Raw genomic sequence first — 19,178 nt, forward strand, 5'->3', positions numbered from 1 at the left:
CCTGTGGTATCATTTAGTATGTTTCTTTTTCCTCTGTAGTTTTTAGTAATTGGTAGGTAGATTTAGAGCAGAGCTGTCCAATAGAACTTTCGACAGTAATGATCCAAAACAGTAGCCACTAGTCACCTGTGCCAAGTGAACACTTGAAATGAAAGAGATTGAGAAACTGAATTTTAAATTTTATTTAATTTTAATTGATTTAAATAGCCACATATGCCTAGCAGCTGTCTTATGAAACGGATCCAAAGGCATGATCAGATTCAGGCTAGGTTTTGTTTTTGTTTTGTTTGTTTGTTACGTCTTCCTCATAAAGGTATTGTGTCAGTTTGTCTCTTCTTGTGATGTTAGTAGTCATTGTTGATAATTGCCTAAATGCATTAATTCACTAGGGTTTACAAAATGGTGATATTCTAGTTCTCTTCCCTTATTAATTATACTTGGTAGTTTGGGAGAAAAATGGCTACTAAAACTAACTGGAGATAAACCCTTTTTCATTGTCCTTAGCATTCATGGATTTTAGTCTTGACTTTTTGCAGGTAACTATGAAGTTCTGTCTGATATATGTAATGATTTATAATTTACTGAGACATCAAATTGTAATTGTATTAATTAAAGTCCTGTTTGGAAGTGAGCCAATTAGCCTGGTGAATGAACTTGACAGTTCCTCAGCATCTGTATTAAAAAAAATGGCTTTGTCTCTATTTTATGGCATTTTATGGAGAAGTTTATTCCGTAATGCTATTCATAAATTTGTTCTTCACCAATATCAACGGTGTAACAAATGTAGTCTATTTTTCGTTGTGGTCAGTTGACTAAAAGCAGTTTGTAGAACAGTTTAGAATAAATTTATCATTTTTTTCTTGCTTTTTCTCCCGTCTTCTGACAGGTTAGTAGCCTGGTTTTCTACATTTTTGGTCATTAGAAAATAGGTCTAGACTTGCCGTATTTGGACTCTCTTGATTATTTGACAAACTAACCAACCTTTTAAGAAATATTATCTCAGTTTAATTTAGATCTTTCCAAAGGTTTTCCATTTATAAAAGGAAGTTGGAAAATATTCTAGATACTTGAACATTTATCTAGATACCTCTAGATTTCTAGAGGATAATAAATTTACTTATTTCTTATAAAAATACCACAAAACTTTTTTTTTGTCAAATAGATATTCTCCTCAAAAAGTGAATCTCGACTAAAACATCTGTTGCAGCGAGCCCCAGATTATTGCCCTGAAACAATGGTAGGTCTTGTTTAACTTAACTGTGGAAGCTTTTGTTTAAATGAAGCCATCTAATGAGTTACTTTGATTTAGCAAAATTTTCAATGTGAATGGGGTTTGGGGTCAAAGTAAAATGATGGATTTAACTACGTATTTTAAAAAGATATTCACACAAATTGCTAGATAGAATATTGTCTTTCATTTTTATTGTTCTATGACGTAGGTAAAAACAATATTAAATACAAATTTATTGCAATCTTTAAATTTCATTATAGTTTGTTTATCTGGAATTTGGAATTTTACATATTATTATATTTTGACAATTTTATGAAAACTATTAGGTTGGTGCAAAAGTAATTGCGGTTTAAAAGTTTTAAAATAATAGCAAAAACCACAACTACTTTTGCACCAACCTAATATAATGACTACATTTTATATTTTCTTTGATTTTGAAAAGTTGTATTTGGGATAAGGGAAAATGTGTGACTTAATATTCCAATCTTCCCATTTTCTTGTATATGATAGATGTATTGCTTGCCTGCCTGAATCATGTAGCTTAACATGTCTCTAATGCTTGGGCCATCCTCAGTGTTTGGATGCTCAAGGACCAGGTTAAGAAAGTCTGAGCTTGCCACGAGACAGCCTCTTTAGATGTGGTAGCTTACATTATGTGCGGGATGGGCGGGGAGGGGAGGAGATAATGATCAAACAGTCTGGCTGATACATTTTCCTTTAGTCATTCTACAGACACTTTTGTCTTTGTGCTTGGAAACACTGATTCCGGTAATCATCCTGAGCAACCAGACTAATCTTCAGTGCTCTTAGATGGGAAGATGGGAAAAGAGCAAGCAGTACTTTGCATCTGTTTTAATTTTTTCCCCCTAAATAGCTGGTTGATACTCATATAGTCCTAGAATATTGACTGTATAGACACAAGCATAATCAAATCATCCGTACATGATCTCTGTAGAAGTTAAGTGTCATATTTAGGAACTGGTTATCTACATAAAAGCCTTTTGGTGATTACAATTTTAGGTTGAAATTTGGAGTTGTATGAATTCATCTTTGCCAGGTAAGCAATAGAAATGTAACTTTTAGCACTTTGTTTTAAAAAACTTACTGTGATTGTAAAATCTATGTCATAGTCCTATAACCTAATATGTACCCTTGAGTTGCTATCTTCTCCTTTCCATAGGCACCCAAATTTTCAAATGTATAATTTATTCTCATTCACTCAGTCCTTAACTTTGTACTCTTGTCTCCACTTCTACTGAAACTAGTCTTTTGAAAGATCCCCAGGAGCTCTTTGGTTCCCACGTCTTACAGCTTTTTCTCAGTACTTAATATTCTGTGACTTCCCTGTGACACTTGATATTACTGACCACTACCTTCTTGTGACTGCACCTTGCTCTCTCTTACCTTTCTCCTCTTACCCCCCGCCCCGCACCCCGCTACAAGGACCGTAGTTATTCCTGTGTGCGGTCCTTTTCCCTTCTCTCTCCATACTCCCCCTGGTAACTAATCAGCTCTGGAAAGGTAACTTGCAAATCCAAGTCATTGTTTGTGACTTCTAGACATCTTTACCTAGATCTCTGCATCCAGGTGGTATCTGAAATGCAAATCCAAAACCAAACTCATCTCATAATTGCCTTCCCTTGTGAATGACACTGGACTGGAAACCCAGTTATCTTTGACTGCTTTTTCTTTTTAGCTCCATTGACTTTCCCCTCATAAAATTGTGTATTTGTCCTCTCTACTCCTAGTTCAAGCCTTTATTATTACATTCTTGGGCTAGAATATTATAAATGACTGGTTTTTAACACATCATAGCTTTCCTCCTAACCCTTCAAAAAAAAAATCCCTGAGGGGATATCCATTTCCTTTGGAATGAAGCCCAAACTCCCTATCCTGGCATTCAGTCTCCTAGGATTAAAGCTTATTTTTCAGTCCTGGTTAAAGCCAGTGTCTCGGAAAAAGGGAGTATATCTTATGTATCTCTGAGCTTTAAAGGCTGTCATACAGTTTGAAGTTTGCATTTCAAACAATTTGGACTGTTTGCCTTCCTTTAATCATCCTTGCCTGTTTCCCTAATTCTTTCCTGTTCTACCTAATGTTCTAGAATTTACACACACATACACGCAGTTTTTACCAACTGTCATCTCCATCATGGGAGAAATCCTATGTTTTATCTATTTCGCAGCCCACCAAATACCTGATAGAATGCCTTGTACATAGTAGAGGCTCAGTAAGTGTAAATGCTTGTTGAACAATTTAATATTTTCTAAGAGGACACAGGGTATGTGGAAACAGCAATATATTGCATTATGCTGTAGAAGTTCACAGAGTTTATGACCTATATTGATTCCTTTTAAATTATATCTAAAATGTGAGTGCTTCTGAATAGCAAGCAGCAAAGATTTAGAGGAAACTATATGAGGCAGCAGGGCTAGATGGGAGTCTGTTGCCCTTTGGACTCTTAAAACATGTAGGGATACAGAAGCTTATGATATGCAGTATTTTTAACTAGTTGTAATAACTGAGGTGGTTTATAATTATTAGGTTGGTGCAAAAGTAATTGTGGTTTAAAAGGTTAAAAATAATTGCAAAAACCACAATTACTTTTGCACCAAACTAATATATTTGGAAAGTTTTGTTTGTATTTGTTTATATTTGTGAATTTTGTTTACTTTTGTTTGTTGTGTTTCTTAGCAGAATGCTTCTATTTGTATTAAGTCCTAATTTTATTTGGAGAACTATGTTACCTATTGCCTTGAATCACTAACATTTTTTTTCAAATGTAAATAATAATCTAATTTAATATACACGTTGATTTGAAGATCTATGCATTACATGGAAGCAGCGTAAAGCATTGTTTTAATGGCAATGAGGAGGAATTTGCAGGGTCCCTACAAGCATAAATCTTTTTTCTCTTTTCATAATTATTATATCTCCTAATTTTATTCTAGGAGCCCTTCATTGACATTTATGATTGCAAAAAGCGATCTTAAAAATACATTAGGACACTTCTTATAAAAAGTGATACTGTGATACCCCACAGTGATGTAGCTGGAGAAATAGCTGCTGTGCATACACTGAGCCAGAAGAGTCATTTAACGCAGTGATGAAGTGCACCCATCAAAGCCAGTCCTGGCTCACAGGAGATGCTCCTATCTGTTTACTAAGTATCAGTTTTTAAACAGTATCATGGGTTTTACACTATTCTAGGTATTTAATATTTTTGAATTCAGTAATACTTGTCCCCTTTTTTGTGAAGTTAAATTGGAATCTTTGCCTCTGCTTCGCAGTCTAATGGTGAGGAAGGCCTCTCCTTGCTTTCCTTAACCTGTGTGCCCTGTAGAGATGCTACCTATCCAAGAGTGAGAATGACGTGGAGTTTTGAGTGGGCAGGGAGACTAATAATTTTGCTGCAAGGGACCCTGAGAAGACTGATAGCATTGGGGATAGGTGGGGAGGAGGAGCTTAATATTTTTGAGGCCCTTCTGTCTGATTTCCTGTGGACACCTGCTTTCACTTTTAGTGGTATCTATGAACCAATTTGGCATGCTGTTTGTGTTTGTCACTACTTATAATCAAAACATTTGAACATTTTGTTTTTAAGGTGTGTTTAAGAAGTCTGATGGCTGGGTTGGCTTAGGCTGCTGCGAACTGGCTATTACCTTGGAGTGTCGACAGGCATGCAAGCAGGTAACACTGGACAGTCAGGGTCTTTAGCAGCATGGAGTGCAGTTTGGGTGTTAGCTGTGCATATGTCTTGAACCCTGCCCACCTCATACCTTTGGAGATATGACTCATAAAAGCTGCAAATTTCGCGTTTCTTGCATAGACCACTTCTTTTTAAAGCAGACTTTCTGCTTTTTCAGTTATGACTGCTGCACGTAGGACTCTCAGTCCTCTCTTATTCTTTCTTAACTTCACTCTGCCACACAAAGAAAGAATATTCTAGGAATTGAGGCCTTTTGTACTTTGCCTATGGTCATGCTTAATCAATGCTGACTGACCAAATGGTCGTGTGAATTTTGGGTATGCCTAGATGAGAGCCGTTGATACATTTCATCTTGCCTTCTGTCTTTCATCATCATGGGTTTACCCTGAGCATGTTCTTATACCCTCTCTGTTCCTTGGTGAACATAGTGAACATGTTCCTTGGTGAACATTCACTCTGTTCCTATAGTGAACTATTAATATAACTTCTCTTTGATTTAATCTCCCTGGTCCGGTTCAAGTGAGGCCCCTGAGTTTTTCCTCACTGTGTATATTTTCATAATGTTTCCTGAGACAGTTGTGGGAAAACTGGTCTCCTAGTTCTTCATACTCCAAGTGGTGGGAGTAGACTTACCTGGGAAATTTAGAAACCACAGCTGGAAAGTCTTCTTGCGTTTTCTTTTTCTAGTGACTGGTCTATGGACAGGAGTATGTAAGACACGCTGTCACCTTCACTTTCACGTACACCATTGCAGCCCTCTTCAGGCAGCACACAGCCTAGCTACGTATCTGCTGCTTTCCTCCAGGCTCTGAGATGAAGCTGAGTTGTGGAGGATTGGAACTTAATCCATCTCGTGGGGCATAAAACAGTTGCCAGTCCATTGTGCTTCTTGCTCTCTCATCCTCACCAAGTGGCCTATTCAAAATTGCACGAGTTTAGGTGATAGGAGGGAATAGAATAAGGGACCAGAGCCTCTGGCTTGGAAACTACATCTCTAAATATGGACTGATACCATATGGAAGAATTAGCACCCTTCAGGTTTGTTATAGCTTGTTTTATATACAAAGTACAAGCTTAAATGTGGTAAATAACTTGCTCTTTCTTTGATCCTCAGTTTCTTCATCTGTAGAGGTGATGCCATCTCTTCATAAACTTGTTAAGAGAATTACATAAAAATAACTTTTGTTGATTGCCAGGCATAGCCTTTCCCTCTTCAGTTGCCCCCTCTTATACGTGGATCTTTTCTGAGGAAAAGTCAGTATGAGAACTTGCAGTATGAAGGGTTAAAGAAAAAGCAAAATATAAACATCCTGGCAGAGCTTCACAAGAAAATTTGCAACAGAGTGGAATTCAGTTAAAAAAAAGAAAATTCAGATTTACATTTCCTTCAAAGTCATCTAGTTCCTGAAATAACAAAAGGACTGTGTTAATATGTGAGAAAAAGCCATAAAAGTTAGAGTGAGGTTCTAACGTATCACGTAGATTCTGAGGCTGATGTTTCTTTTAAAGAAATTGCATGAAATGTGTTTGTTATATTTTAGGCACTTTCAAATATTTGAACATAAGGTTTTCCTTGATGAAATAAAAAATACTATACCAGCAATTAACTTATACTTGTATTAATTTGTGTTCTTTTTTTGTCTTGTGCTGAATAGCATGTTTAATAAATTAATGGAGAAATTTTTTATCTTTTAGGCATCTTCAAAAAATGATATTTCCAAAGTTTGCAGAAAAGAATATGAGGTATGCATTTTATTTAACAAATTTCATTAGACTGTTCAGATGCCATCAGAATTAATAAAATCATTTAAATTTTAAAATGAATTCATTCTTACGTAGATTGCCTTTTACTTTACAGAAAATATAGCCTTGATAAAAAGGTCATTTACCTTGTTTAGAAATGTTATGACTTTCATTGACTTTTGTTGAAATTAATTTTAAAGAAATGCCTAAATCGCACATGCAGAGGATTTCACCTATAATGTTCTCATAACAAAGCAACTGGTTGTACCCAAAGTTGTAAAGTAGTTTTTCTTATGTTCTCTATCCTCTTTTGCCCCCTTTCCTATCCCTTGACCCATCCAGTTATCCATTTTTATAAACCACCTCTAACTGAAGAAACAAAATCATATTGCTAGTGTGAATAGCTTCAGACTTTTCCAGGATCTTGCATTTGGGGAGAAAGGGGAAGTACTAAATTATAAAGGCTGTATTAAATCTGAAAGACTCTTGTCTCCCAATGGTGGTATTTCAAGCACTGTGGTATCTAAATGGGGGCAGTTACTAAAACAGGGTGGAGGAGGTGTTTTATATTATGCAATATGAACAGAAGATTGTCCCTGATGTGAAAAGCCTTATTGGGAATACTTTGTTCTGTTTATAGATCTCCATGGTTAAATGAGACAGTATTTTTGCTTTTCATAGTATAAGACCATATAATTGAGGGTACTTAAGTGCATATGCCACATTCATCATTTTTATATATAAACATTGGAATTCCATTGCTTTTAATAGTTTGTTCTCTTGGAAAAGAAAGATAGAACAACTCTCTTAACTGCTTCCAGATTATAGTTCTGATATATTTTTTCTTTTCTCAAAGCCTATAATTATATCTCTTAATTAATATTTTTAAATTGGACAATCATATTTATCTTTTGTCCCTTTGTACTGTTTGCTAAGTTATATCTATTCCTCTGAAGACAAATTTCCAAATTAACTGAAACTCTCCTCTGTTCTTATTGAAAGGAGCCTTGCTACAAAGAAGTAAAATATCTTTTTTTTCTTCTCTCTCTACCTTTAAAATAACTAGTTGTAGTTTGTCTTGAATAAAGTGGCTAACTATGATAATTCCTTCTTTTCTCCCGCATGATGTCTGACACTGTCCATCTCCTGTAGCCTGTCCTCCATTATTTTAGTGTGCTTCCTTCTCTTGTCTGGATTTCTGCATTGCCCTAGGAAGTCTGCCAGTATGTGTTGATGAAGGACGGGACAGGAAAGGTAAGAGAGCTAAACACTGTCCTCTGAGAGAAATACTAAGAGTAGTTTACTTTTCCCAGTCTATCTTCCCTTATTTGGCCTAGAATTAAGAAACTATTTTCCAAAAAGATACATGCTAAGAGAGTTCTTTTATATATAACATTAAACCTATAAGTTTTTCAAGGTAATTTAAGACTTGATTTGATTTCTTTTATGTTATTTAGAAGTAAAAAGAGAGACAAGAGTATTTTAATACAGAAAAAGGGGTTCTGCATTATAAACCCAAATAACAGTTGGGTTCTTGTTGAAGTGTAGTCTAGAGATAATGGTTATTTGTTATAAAGTGAATGGGTACGTTTGGTGTAGTGTAACCTATTTTAAATGGATTGGTTGTTTATCAACATTAGAATAATTTACAAAACTAGGCTTTTAGGTTTTTTTTTTTTTGGTTTTTTTTTAACACTAGTGTGGTCCCTGGGGTGAACTTCTAGATGTGTAAGCTGTTCCTTTAGGCTTACAACTTTAGGGGTTAACATTTACCCTGAAAGATAGTTTTGTATTGTTTGATTAGAGAGTGAGTGATTATATTTGAAAGAGCTAAATAATGTTTATCTTCACTGATAAGCTGCGGCAGAATCCCTTTTGAGGGGATATCTTAAACATGAATAAAGTTTAAATTTTTTAATGCCATTTAATATTCTGTTTTGTTCCAACCATGCTAAGATAAATCAGTTAAATGTAAAACATCATTATTTCTGATTTAACAGCATCTGATTTCGTATGCAAATTAACAAATATTTATTGAATACTGAGAGGCAGTTTTATATGTTTGAAAAAGCACAAAAACTAAAGAGTTGTATTTAATTGAGTGAAGATAACTGAAATATATACTGCTCACAGAAGGGCTCAGGGAATCAGAAAGTAGAGTGAGCATGTTGGGAGTTATCAGGAAAAATTTTGCAAAAGAGAGAGGCCTGAAAGGATTGGCTTAATAAGACTGGATCCAAAGCATGTTAGCAAAAATGAATATAGTTTGTACAGGGTGCAAAAAGAAAATAGGCCTATTTTGGGCTGATAATCTGTGCTTATATAGGCAAAGTCGAACCACATCCTGGAAAGATGATATTTTAAGGTTTAATTTATTATTAAGTAGAGAGGGACAATGAAGATTCTGTAATAGGAGACCAATATAACAAATAATAAGTTTGATATTTTATAAAGCTTAAAATCTTAGTTGTGTGCAGGCTGAGTTTAAGATCTCCCAAACCCTATAAGTTAGCTAAAAACAGATAAGGCCCGAAAGTAGGATGATAGCAGTAGAGTCGAGTATTCAGGAATAACTAAGATTTGAAGGCAGAATCCATCAAAAGGATTTTTATGATGGGTTGAATATAGGAAATTATGTTCAGGGAAATATGAAAAACAGTTATTAGTGAATTGGGAGATAGAATTAAAGATATTATGTGGAATAGCACATAAGGACAAGCTGAAAGAGTTTAAGGGAAATGGAGGATAGAGAAAGTCTTCTAATTGGAATACTATAAGAAGAAAGAAGCAGAGTCAGTGTTTAAAGAATGTTTAAATGCTTAAATGTTTAAGTCCCCAGCAGGATTTTTAAAAAATCCATACATTACAGACACACCTCATAGGCAAGATCTTAAAAGCAGAAAAAAAGACACTGCCTTCAAAGGAGACTAACAGCTGATTTCTTAATAGCAACAGAGGAAGCCAGAGACAGTGGAATGATACCTAAAATATTCTGAAAGAAAATAACTATGAATCTAGAATTCCATGTCCAGCAAAAGACAGAGGGCAACATTAAGATATTTCCTAACGACAGAAACAGAGAATTGCCATTACTAGACTCTTTGTAGAAGTCCTTCTCCAAAGGAAGGCCTAAAATAGCTACAATTATTTGAAATGCCAAAGAAAAAGGGAATGATAACAATACAAAGTGGTTAAGTTAAAGCACACAAGAGTAATTAAAACAATATAGTGAGTATTTTTTTAAAAAAAATACACAGCAACAATAGCACATAGGTTTTGAGGGGAATTCAAAGAAGTTGGAGTATATTGAGTGTTAGGTCTTTTTAAATGTAAAGGCCCATATGTTAGAGGTAGTTAGGAATCCAGGACTAAAGATGAGGGAACTACCATGCCCAAAGTCAACTGCGAAGTAACCCTTGAACCTCGAGAGTGGAAGAAAACGCTATGGAAGAAAAGCATAGAGAAAAGTAGGATGCTTGGTTTTGAAAATTGCTTCTTTAGGGAATCAGAAGAGAAGGAACCAAATACTGATCTGACATTTCAGTAGGAGAGGACCCTACCTGTATTCAAAATGGAATGAGTTATTCCAAGAAACAAAGAACTTCCTGTCACTGGAAATGTTCAAGCAAAGCCTTATTGGATTCACATGTCACATGGAGCGAATTTCTGCAGTGGACAGGAGATTTGACCAATGATCTCCCAACTCTGCAGTTCTCTTATTCCGACCAATACCTAAGAAAGAATACTTCAGTACTTAAGAATGCTTCTTTCAGAATCATACCTGTTTGGTTGGAGCCACCAAATCAACCAGTGGCTTGATAACCCTGACATGGACATGTCATAGGCATGCGCATTTCTAAGTTCTCCATGTTTTTTCACAGGCCTGGTCCTTGGCCCACCTACATGTATTAGTCAGGCCACCTGGGTTCATGGATATGTGATGCTAGAATCAGGGATGATATTGAAAATATTCAACAACTGGAATTACATAGGCAACAACAATCAGAATACATGCTGGCTGTAAACCATCGGTATAGATAGCCATCGTGCACACTGGCTGATTAGAACTGAAGTGAAAATGAATGTTTTCTGTGAGGTGTGAGTCATGGAGTGTAATTCTTTAAAACAAACAAACAAACAAACAAACCGGCCACTTGATAGTTATTTTCTTTCTTGAATGTCAGGATAAACATCAAGGTGATGAGAGGCTGGTGAGTTTCCAGAGACCTGGCAATGACTGATGAGACAAATTTTAGTTTCAGGTTTATAAATCTATTTCATACGTGCCATTCTCTTAACATAATGTCCGTAAATATAATAAATACCTTTCCATATGCTGCATGAGTTACTGAAGTACAAATGCTACAAATTTGTCATCGGACTTAGATTTTCACTTGTTTCTTCTTTCAGATTCTTCTCTATACTTTCCTTTATATTCTTTTCATAAATGTCATTTTCATTTCTCTTTCTTTCCTAGCTTTCTTCAGTCCAGTTATTTGATGTTATCTCATTAAGGAAAGTGAGAAACTATGAAGGAAAATCAGTAGGAGATATTTTTGTGAGGTCTTTTTTTAAATCTTAAGGCATTTAAGTTTTAAACTTAACAGTTGAGTTGGTAAAGAATTCTAAAATAATGCCCTGTCCTGGGGCTCTGATTCTGTGAGAATGCCAGATAAATTGAAGACTGAGGATGTTAAAAAAGAGGCTGTAGGAACCGCAGCAACAAAGCTGGTGGGCCTTGTAAGCTTTAGGCTCAGTTCTGTCAGCAGCCTCCTAACCAACACATGGCTGAGTACATGCGAGCAGAGTGCAGGTCTGTGCTAAGTTTTATTTTTTGGCTATTTACATGGTTCAAAATTCAAAATGGTATACAATAAAAAGTCTCTTTCCCACCTCTTATACTGTAGCCACCTAACTCCTTAAGTCACCAGAGGTATTTTATGCATATAAAAAAAGTAAATATGTATGTCTACTCCTTCTCTACTCCCCTGTAACACAAATGGTAGCTTGCCATGCACTTTGTCTTGCCTGTGGATGCTAGCTTTTGGTGCATATTTATGTCTGCCTGCACAGGCTGTACAGTGTATCCTCAGGAAATGTCAAAATTAAATGCTTTAGCTCAAAGACTTCTATGTATTAATTTTATTTTGCTTCATTTTTCTCTCAAATTAACCGTGACTCTGGATTTACTACCAGAAGCATAAAAAGGGATGAAAGCTAGCCCCATTTAGAGATAAGTGTACAGGGATGTGGGGACCAGCAGGATTCCCTGGATAGCTAGAGATCTCTTACACCTCTGTGTGATTGGATCTGTGCTGCAGTGGTTCTCAGAATAGAGGTGACAGTTTTGGGGGGTTTTAGCAAAAGAATCGTGGGATACTTTACCCCAGCAAAGCCTTCAGGACCTAACTGTAAAGCTTCTTTTAGTTAATGCTAAGGAAACTCTGAGAATTGCCAGGATATAATGAATAGAAGACTGAATGGGAGGCTTGGTAAAGTAAAATACTGTAGTGGTGTACTGACTGTATCAGAGTAGAGTTGAGCCGTTACCTGCAGCTGATGAGCTCCAAAAAGAGCGAAACCTATTAGGTCCTGCAGTACTGGCTTAAGATAGTATAAAAACTTAATTATGTTCTATTTGTGTATTGTTTTGTTTTGTCATATTTTGTATTATAGTTTGGGGAAGGGAATAACTCCTATTTAGTCTCCTTGTACTAGTGTGTTTCCTCTCTAGTCCATTCTTCTCAGAAGTCACCTGAATGAGATCATCCCAACAGGGAAATCTGACCAGTCAGATTAGATTATGACCTGATCTAATCTAAATGTCCAGGTTTCCCCCTCTAGGCAATTTCATCTACTCTCACAGCTTTAATTGCCCCTATATGATGACAACTCCAGAATCTTCTTTGCTAGCCTCTTTTATGCACTCCTGAATCACAACTGGATATGGGTACTTTCGATGTTTAGCTGGCATTTCAAATCAGCAAAACTGATTGTTACCCTCCCTACCTGCCCTTCTGCTATACACCACCACACACACGCGCACACACATTCCAAAACAAAAACTTATTTTCTTACATTTCTTGCGTGGTTATTCCAGCACAGTGCTCCCAGACACATAAACTAACAACCTGAGATGCTGTCTACTCTTTCCTCTTTCTCACCATCTCCCACAAATAACTGGCTATCAAACCCCAGATTTACCTCTGAAATATATCTTAAATTAGTCTCCTTTCCAGGTCCTCAATTACTGTCTTAGCTCAGGCCTTTATACCACTTCTGGACTATTGCAACAGCTACCCAACTAGCTTTGCTATCTAATTTCTCCTCTTAGTGGATCTACTATCTCCACTGCTAGAGTGGTCTCTTTAAAGACCAAATGTGATGTCTCTCCCTTCCTTAACACTGTCAGTGGTTCTCCTATAGGATTACGTTCACGTCCCTCAGCCTGTTACACTAAGCTTTTCTCTATGTAGCCTCTGGCTCTGCCTTCCTTTACAATTCAGCAGCATGCAACTTGTAACGTCCCAGATTGACCATGTGTTTTATTTGTTAATTGTACTGTATAACCTATCTGTTCTACCTGGGAGTCCCTCTCCTAGAATCCATCCTATCACGCCCCATCCAGTAGTATGCTGGAGCTGGCTCCTACCACTAGGGAGAACTAATTGTTAAATATTCAAGAATTTTGCAAACTACGTTTTTAACTTGAAAGCAACCATGATGGGGGTAGTTATGCTGCAAACATCAGCAAATACTGCAAATCGGGGTTCCTTCCACCCCCGTCCCTGAGAAAACTGGTCCCAGCACACCACTACCCCTATCCAACTGGCAACCTTTGCCTCAGATTCTGACTTACATGGTTCCTCTTTAAAACCTTTCCTGCCCAGCCCTCTTCCCTCCACACACATGTAATTGATTGCTACTTCTAAACCCTTTACATGCTTTAGTATTATAGCATTTGTCATCTTATAGGGTAACTCTATTCACATATCACTCTTTAATATTACACTCTGAGTTCCTGGGGGCAGAATCTCTATCTCAATTGTCTTTGCATCTGTCATTCATTTATTCACTCAGCATTCATTGAACTGATACACACCAAACCGAGAGACTTAATTTGTGTCAGGTACAGTTCTCAGGGTACAAAGGTAAAAGGATTTAGCCACTATCTGCAAGAAGCTCATAGTCTAGTCCCTGAGAAGAAATTCAAATAGTCTATTATAGTGCAATGAGACGAGGACATTGCTAGAAGTCTGTACAAGACACACTGGAACTGGAGGAAAAACCCCTGCCCAGGGTAATGGGGAAGTCACCACAGAGCAGGTAAGACTTAAAGGATGAACAAAAATTTGTTGTCTGTAAAAAGGTGCTCAAGTTCGTATTTTTATAGATAGAATTTTTAATAGAATTTGTTTCTACTCTGGACAGTTGAATTACAGAGGTTCTTTGTTTCAGAATAAATAGCAGTTTTATGTGAAAACCCTGTGTGAATGTCTATGAATTAGGCATTCTTTGAATGGGTATATTCTTTCACTGAATATACCGCATCCTCAAATAATGTCGTTTTGTTCAAGATCATTTTGTAATAACATTGATGAGATGCCATAAGAACTTAACCCTTGTTTGTATCAATTAGCCTGTGGTAAAAGTGATTTCTTTATACATTGTTTTTCCTTGAGTCACAGAACCTATCGACAGTGTTAAGTAAGGGCTTACTATATTGTATCTGTTATCACAGTAATGTCCAGCTGTATAGTGAATGCTTGTAGATTTGAAGATTTCTTGTGACCCTGTCAACTCCAGTACTCTGACGTGTTCTTTGGGTCTCTCCGGTTGTAGTAGATCTTCACCTCAGTAACACTAACTTTGGTCTATTCTAGAATAAGATGAGTGGGATGAGGGAACGGTCACAGGAAGGCTCATTTAGTATATAGCATTGGTGGCAGAAGGTCAAGGGGCTCCATGCAAGTATAAACCCTCAGTTACCTCCTGCTTTTGCCACCAGGTGGCGATCAGATATTTGAAAGACTTAAGAATTGACTTTAAGACCCCAGGATCAGCTCTTAAGAAATAAAGAAACCATAAGTTAATGCCGTAACTCATTGTGTGTATGTCTTAGGCCCTGTCAAACTAGTCGGCAATAGTTTAAGCAGTGGAAGGCAGAGTTGCCTATAATTTATACCTTAGGTATAGTTACCTAAGATATAGTTTATACCTAGATATAGTTATATAAGGTTAGAAATCTTTTATCAAAGAGGGTGATAGGATTAGAGTCTATGAAATCATGATGAATGTAAAGTAAGCAACAGAATTGATGAATTCATCAAATACTGGTATACTTGAACAAAAGATCATTCTTTTAAACCTTAAAATTTGTAAAGATAAAGATAGAGATAAAGAAACAGTATTTATTGGGCTGGCCCGGTGGCTCAGGTGGTTGGAGCCCGGGGACCAACTGCCTCAGCCGTGGGTTGCGCAAGGCTCATAATACCAGCATTGGCCAGGGAGCTGTATCCTACACAATTAGACTGAGAAACAACGGCTTGAACCGGAGTGGGAGAGTGGGGGAGTAGAGTGATGGGGAGGTGGGGGGGTGTGGAGGGTTAGGGAAGTTTGGGGGGGCGGGGGGTGGAAGAAGGGGGAAAAAAAAGAAACAGTATTTATTAACACGAGGTATTGCCATGTGGAAATATAAAAGATTTTGGTTCAGCAAGTTAGGGTAAACCTATGCATGAAAGGCCTGTCAATGAACATGAAGAGAAACGAGAGCTACTTAGGGAACATCTTTGAACTCTGGAAGTGACATCAAGGGAGACAGCTGTGCCCTTCTAGATCGGGGTTGACAAACTTTTTCTATAAAGGGTCTGACAGCAAATATTTTAGGCTTTCAGGCTGTAGGGTCTCTTTCTATTCAACTCTACTATCTTAGCGTGGGTGAAAGCTAGGGTCCACAAGTATTTCTCTTTTCTAGGCCTCAGTCTCTGGCTTTTGTCAAAGAAGGAGTTAGAGTGGATGATCTCTGACATTTTTCAGGTTTTGTGCTTTGTGCTCTTTAGTACCTCTCTGAAGCTAAGTGATCCACAGGATGACCCATAGTTATATTTCTTTTCTTTGGAAGGTCAAATTTTTAAAAATCCAGCTTTAACAAATTTGTAAGTCTCTAGAGCAGGGTTTCTCAACCTTGGCACTATTGACATTTTGGTCTGGATAATCCTTTGCTGTGGGTGAGCTGTCCTGTGCATTGTAGGATGTTTCACAGCATCTCTGGTCTCCTCTACCCACTAGATGCCAGTAGCACACGTACTCCTCACTGTTCCCAGTAGTGACAACCAAAAATGTTTCCAGACATTGTCAAATGTCCCCTAGAAAGCAAAGTCAACCCCAGCTGAGAACCACTGCTCTAGAGACTTTAAGAATAATTAGAAGAGGGGGCGGCCAGATGGCTCAGTTGGTTAGAGCGTGAGCTCTGAACAACAGGGTTGCCAGTTCGATTCCCACATGGGCCAGTGAGCTGCGCCCTCCACAACTAGATTGAAGACAACGAGTTGCTGCTGAACTTCCAGAGGGAGTTCTTATGTTAATATGCTTAGTTGATTAGAGCACCAGCTCTCAAGAACAAGGTTACTGGTTCAATTCCCTCATGGGATGGTGGGCTGCGCCCCCCTGCAACTAAGATTGAAAAGGACAACTGGACTTGGAGCTGAGCTGCGCCCTCCACAATTAGATTGAAGGGCAACGACTGATGGGTCCTGGAGAAACACACTGTTGTCCAATATTCCCCAATTTAAAAAAAAAAAAAAAAAAAAGAATAACTAGAGGAATACCAAAAATGGAAATCAGGTTATGCAACCCAGGATGTCCACCAAGATAATAAACACATTTCTTCAGATGCAAGGTCAAAAGAGTCAAAACCGAAAGGAACAGCCAGCTTATTAGAAAGAGAAGGGCAATGAGAATTGTATTCACCCAATCAAAGGGGCTGGAAAACTAGTAGCAGATTGCTTTTTAGTATTATTGATTTAGATAATTTTATGGAAAGTGTTCCTGAAACCAGTGATCCCCAAACCAGTGTTTCTTTAAAACACCAAAAATATTTGTTTTTCACTACTCTTATATTGTTTGATGAGATCTCTAGCAGAAAGAATGTCTACTGGGTGAATTCATCAGCCCTCATCTATGATGCCTTGGTTTTGTTTTGCTTTAAATGAATAAATCAAGTGTAATTTGTTCCTACAGTAGAATATTATTTATTGGAAAAAATGAATGCCCTACAGCTTCATACAACTGCACAGATGGATTTTTGAAGCTAGGTTTTAAATATCAGTAAGGCTGGTTCTTTAACAAGTCCAAATCACATAGCCAGCTTGTGAATTAGCTAAATTTAAAAGTCAAAATCATCTCTATTCAACAATAAGGGTGCACTTGATTTCCATCTACCTTTTATTTGTGCCCATATTATTTCTTTTAATAATTCATTCTCTTTCAATTTTGAGTGCTATTAATCATAGCTAACAAGCCCTGACTGTCCAAATGGCCTTATAGAGGCATTTTTTGTTTTTGTCTTGTTCTCCTTGTTTCCCTTACAATGACTTTTGTGATGTTTTCTAAACAGTGATCTAAGAGCTCAATAAACACTAATTCTAGTCTCAGGCTCTGCTTTTGTCTTGCTCTGTGACCTGGGACAGTTTCTCCCCTGCTGAGGAAACAGTTTCTTCATCTGTAAAATGGTAGAGAGATTCCCCAACTCTGTCCCCAGGATGGATGCATAAGAAGCCTTGTTTAAAATTTAGGTTTCTGGGCTTTCCTCCCAGATTCTGTTTCTGTAGTCTAGGACAAGACCTAGGAAGTCCACGTAACTCGACTGCATGGCCAAGTTTGAGAACAATTAGAAATGACCTCTAAGGTCCTTTCAGCTCTCAAATGCAGTGGTTATATGAAATACGTATTTCCCTAAAGGTCCGTTATTATATCATTTTCTGGAAACTTTTCTGTACACCTGCAAGAAATAATTGAGATTAATACATTGTAGGTTCCCCCACATACCCACGTTGGTACAGCTTTACATAAATTTGGTTTGCTATAATGTGGTCAACTTATGGCTCTAGTGAAAAATCTTGATCCCCAGTATGTGCTAGAAGATGGTTTCCCTTTTCACCAGGAGGCCATCTCTAGCTTCTTTGTTTTCAGCCTTGGATCTTGGAGTTAGAGAAGAATTAAATCGTTTGATATCCTGGTTTTCATATAACCATAACGTGGAATAAAATGAGAAATTCTGTGTGGTGGTTGTTAATTTCTGTTTTTTTTTCTTTAATTTACAGAATGCTCTTTTCAGTTGCATTAGCAGAAATGAAAGTAAGTATATGTTGATGATTATACAAGCATCCAAAGAGCAAAACACAGCTTACAGAATATGATTTAGCTGTTATAAATGTTGCCAAGACCCTGACACTGTAACTTTGGCAGTTTGTAAACCATCTGAAGGAATGTGCCAAGTAGGATTCTGATAGGCTCTTTCCTCTGGGGTGTTCAGGCCATTCATGAATTGTGACCGTTCCCGTGTCCTAATTGCAGACTTCCATAGCAGATACTAGTGCTACATGTATTGGAGGAAGATCATGCCCCACTTGAATAAATAGGATCACTTTGGGAAGTTAAGCATTCCCACCTGATACAGTGTAGCCCGTGCGGAGGACGGCCTCTCAGTTCATTCAGCAGACACTCATTGACTGCTCGCTCTGTGCAGGGCAAATGCACATCTATAGGTACACAACCTGTACACAAAGAACTCTGGGACATGGTGGAGATGGGAGAGTCACTGATAAAAGTTCTGCAGGAGTTTAGAGGGAGGAGGGATCACATCCTGCAGGGGTGCTTCAAGCGGACTTCATGGAATTGGTGGCTGAGCAGGGCCTTGAAGGATGGACAAGATGGAACAGTGGAGACTGGAGGAAGGGCATTCCTGATGAAGGGAATAGTGAGAGCAGTTAGAGATGGGAAACACGTCTGAGGAATGAAGGGTTGTTTAGATTAACTTGGCAGAAGGGTATATCAAACTAGAATAAGAAACATTAGCTGTTTTCTACCTTTCTTACCGGGGCTTAGTTCAAGAATTCCCAGATGTCTCTGGCCTGTAATCAATCTTCTGTCCTCCCACACTGGTGAGGAACCAGCGTAAGGGAGAATCAGAAGACAGGCATCCGTGTCCTATTCTCACTTGTCTCTTCTGTACTCAGCCTCCCCGCAACCCTCCACATTATCCTCATTGAGTTGAACAGTATTAAATGTGGCCATTACTAATTGTTCTTTGTGCTAAAAATGAATGATTCAGCAATGAACACAGTAAGTTTGGTAGTAATTAAAAATCGAAAACTTAGGTGGCACAATAGGTATGAAACAGTTTCATTATTTCTTGAACTTGCCTGAATTCCGTGCTCATTCCCCGGTCTGTGAATTTACCAGAAATCTGATTCTGATTCCTCCATAACCATCTCT

The 19,178-nt window shown here is 37.6% G+C and overlaps 1 protein-coding gene across 3 annotated transcripts in view; it reads left to right on the forward strand.

Moving 5' to 3' along the window:
* Positions 1-19,178, forward strand: part of RECK (reversion inducing cysteine rich protein with kazal motifs) — a 63,127-nt gene that overhangs the window by 17,445 nt on the left and 26,504 nt on the right. Inside the window, exons 3-7 of one of the 3 annotated variants that reach the window (XM_033123937.1) lie at positions 1,163-1,237; positions 2,252-2,288; positions 4,836-4,921; positions 6,636-6,683; positions 18,005-18,038. In XM_033123937.1, the coding sequence (XP_032979828.1) occupies positions 1,163-1,237; positions 2,252-2,288; positions 4,836-4,921; positions 6,636-6,683; positions 18,005-18,038 (280 nt within the window). Of the gene's footprint in view, positions 1-1,162; positions 1,238-2,251; positions 2,289-4,835; positions 4,922-6,635; positions 6,684-7,835; positions 7,938-18,004; positions 18,039-19,178 lie in introns of those variants that run through there. The other 2 variants (XM_033123939.1, XM_033123938.1) reach the window with 2 other exon arrangements.

This window comes from Rhinolophus ferrumequinum, chromosome 12, assembly GCF_004115265.2.
Source record: "Rhinolophus ferrumequinum isolate MPI-CBG mRhiFer1 chromosome 12, mRhiFer1_v1.p, whole genome shotgun sequence".
Classification (NCBI taxonomy): domain Eukaryota; kingdom Metazoa; phylum Chordata; class Mammalia; order Chiroptera; family Rhinolophidae; genus Rhinolophus; species Rhinolophus ferrumequinum.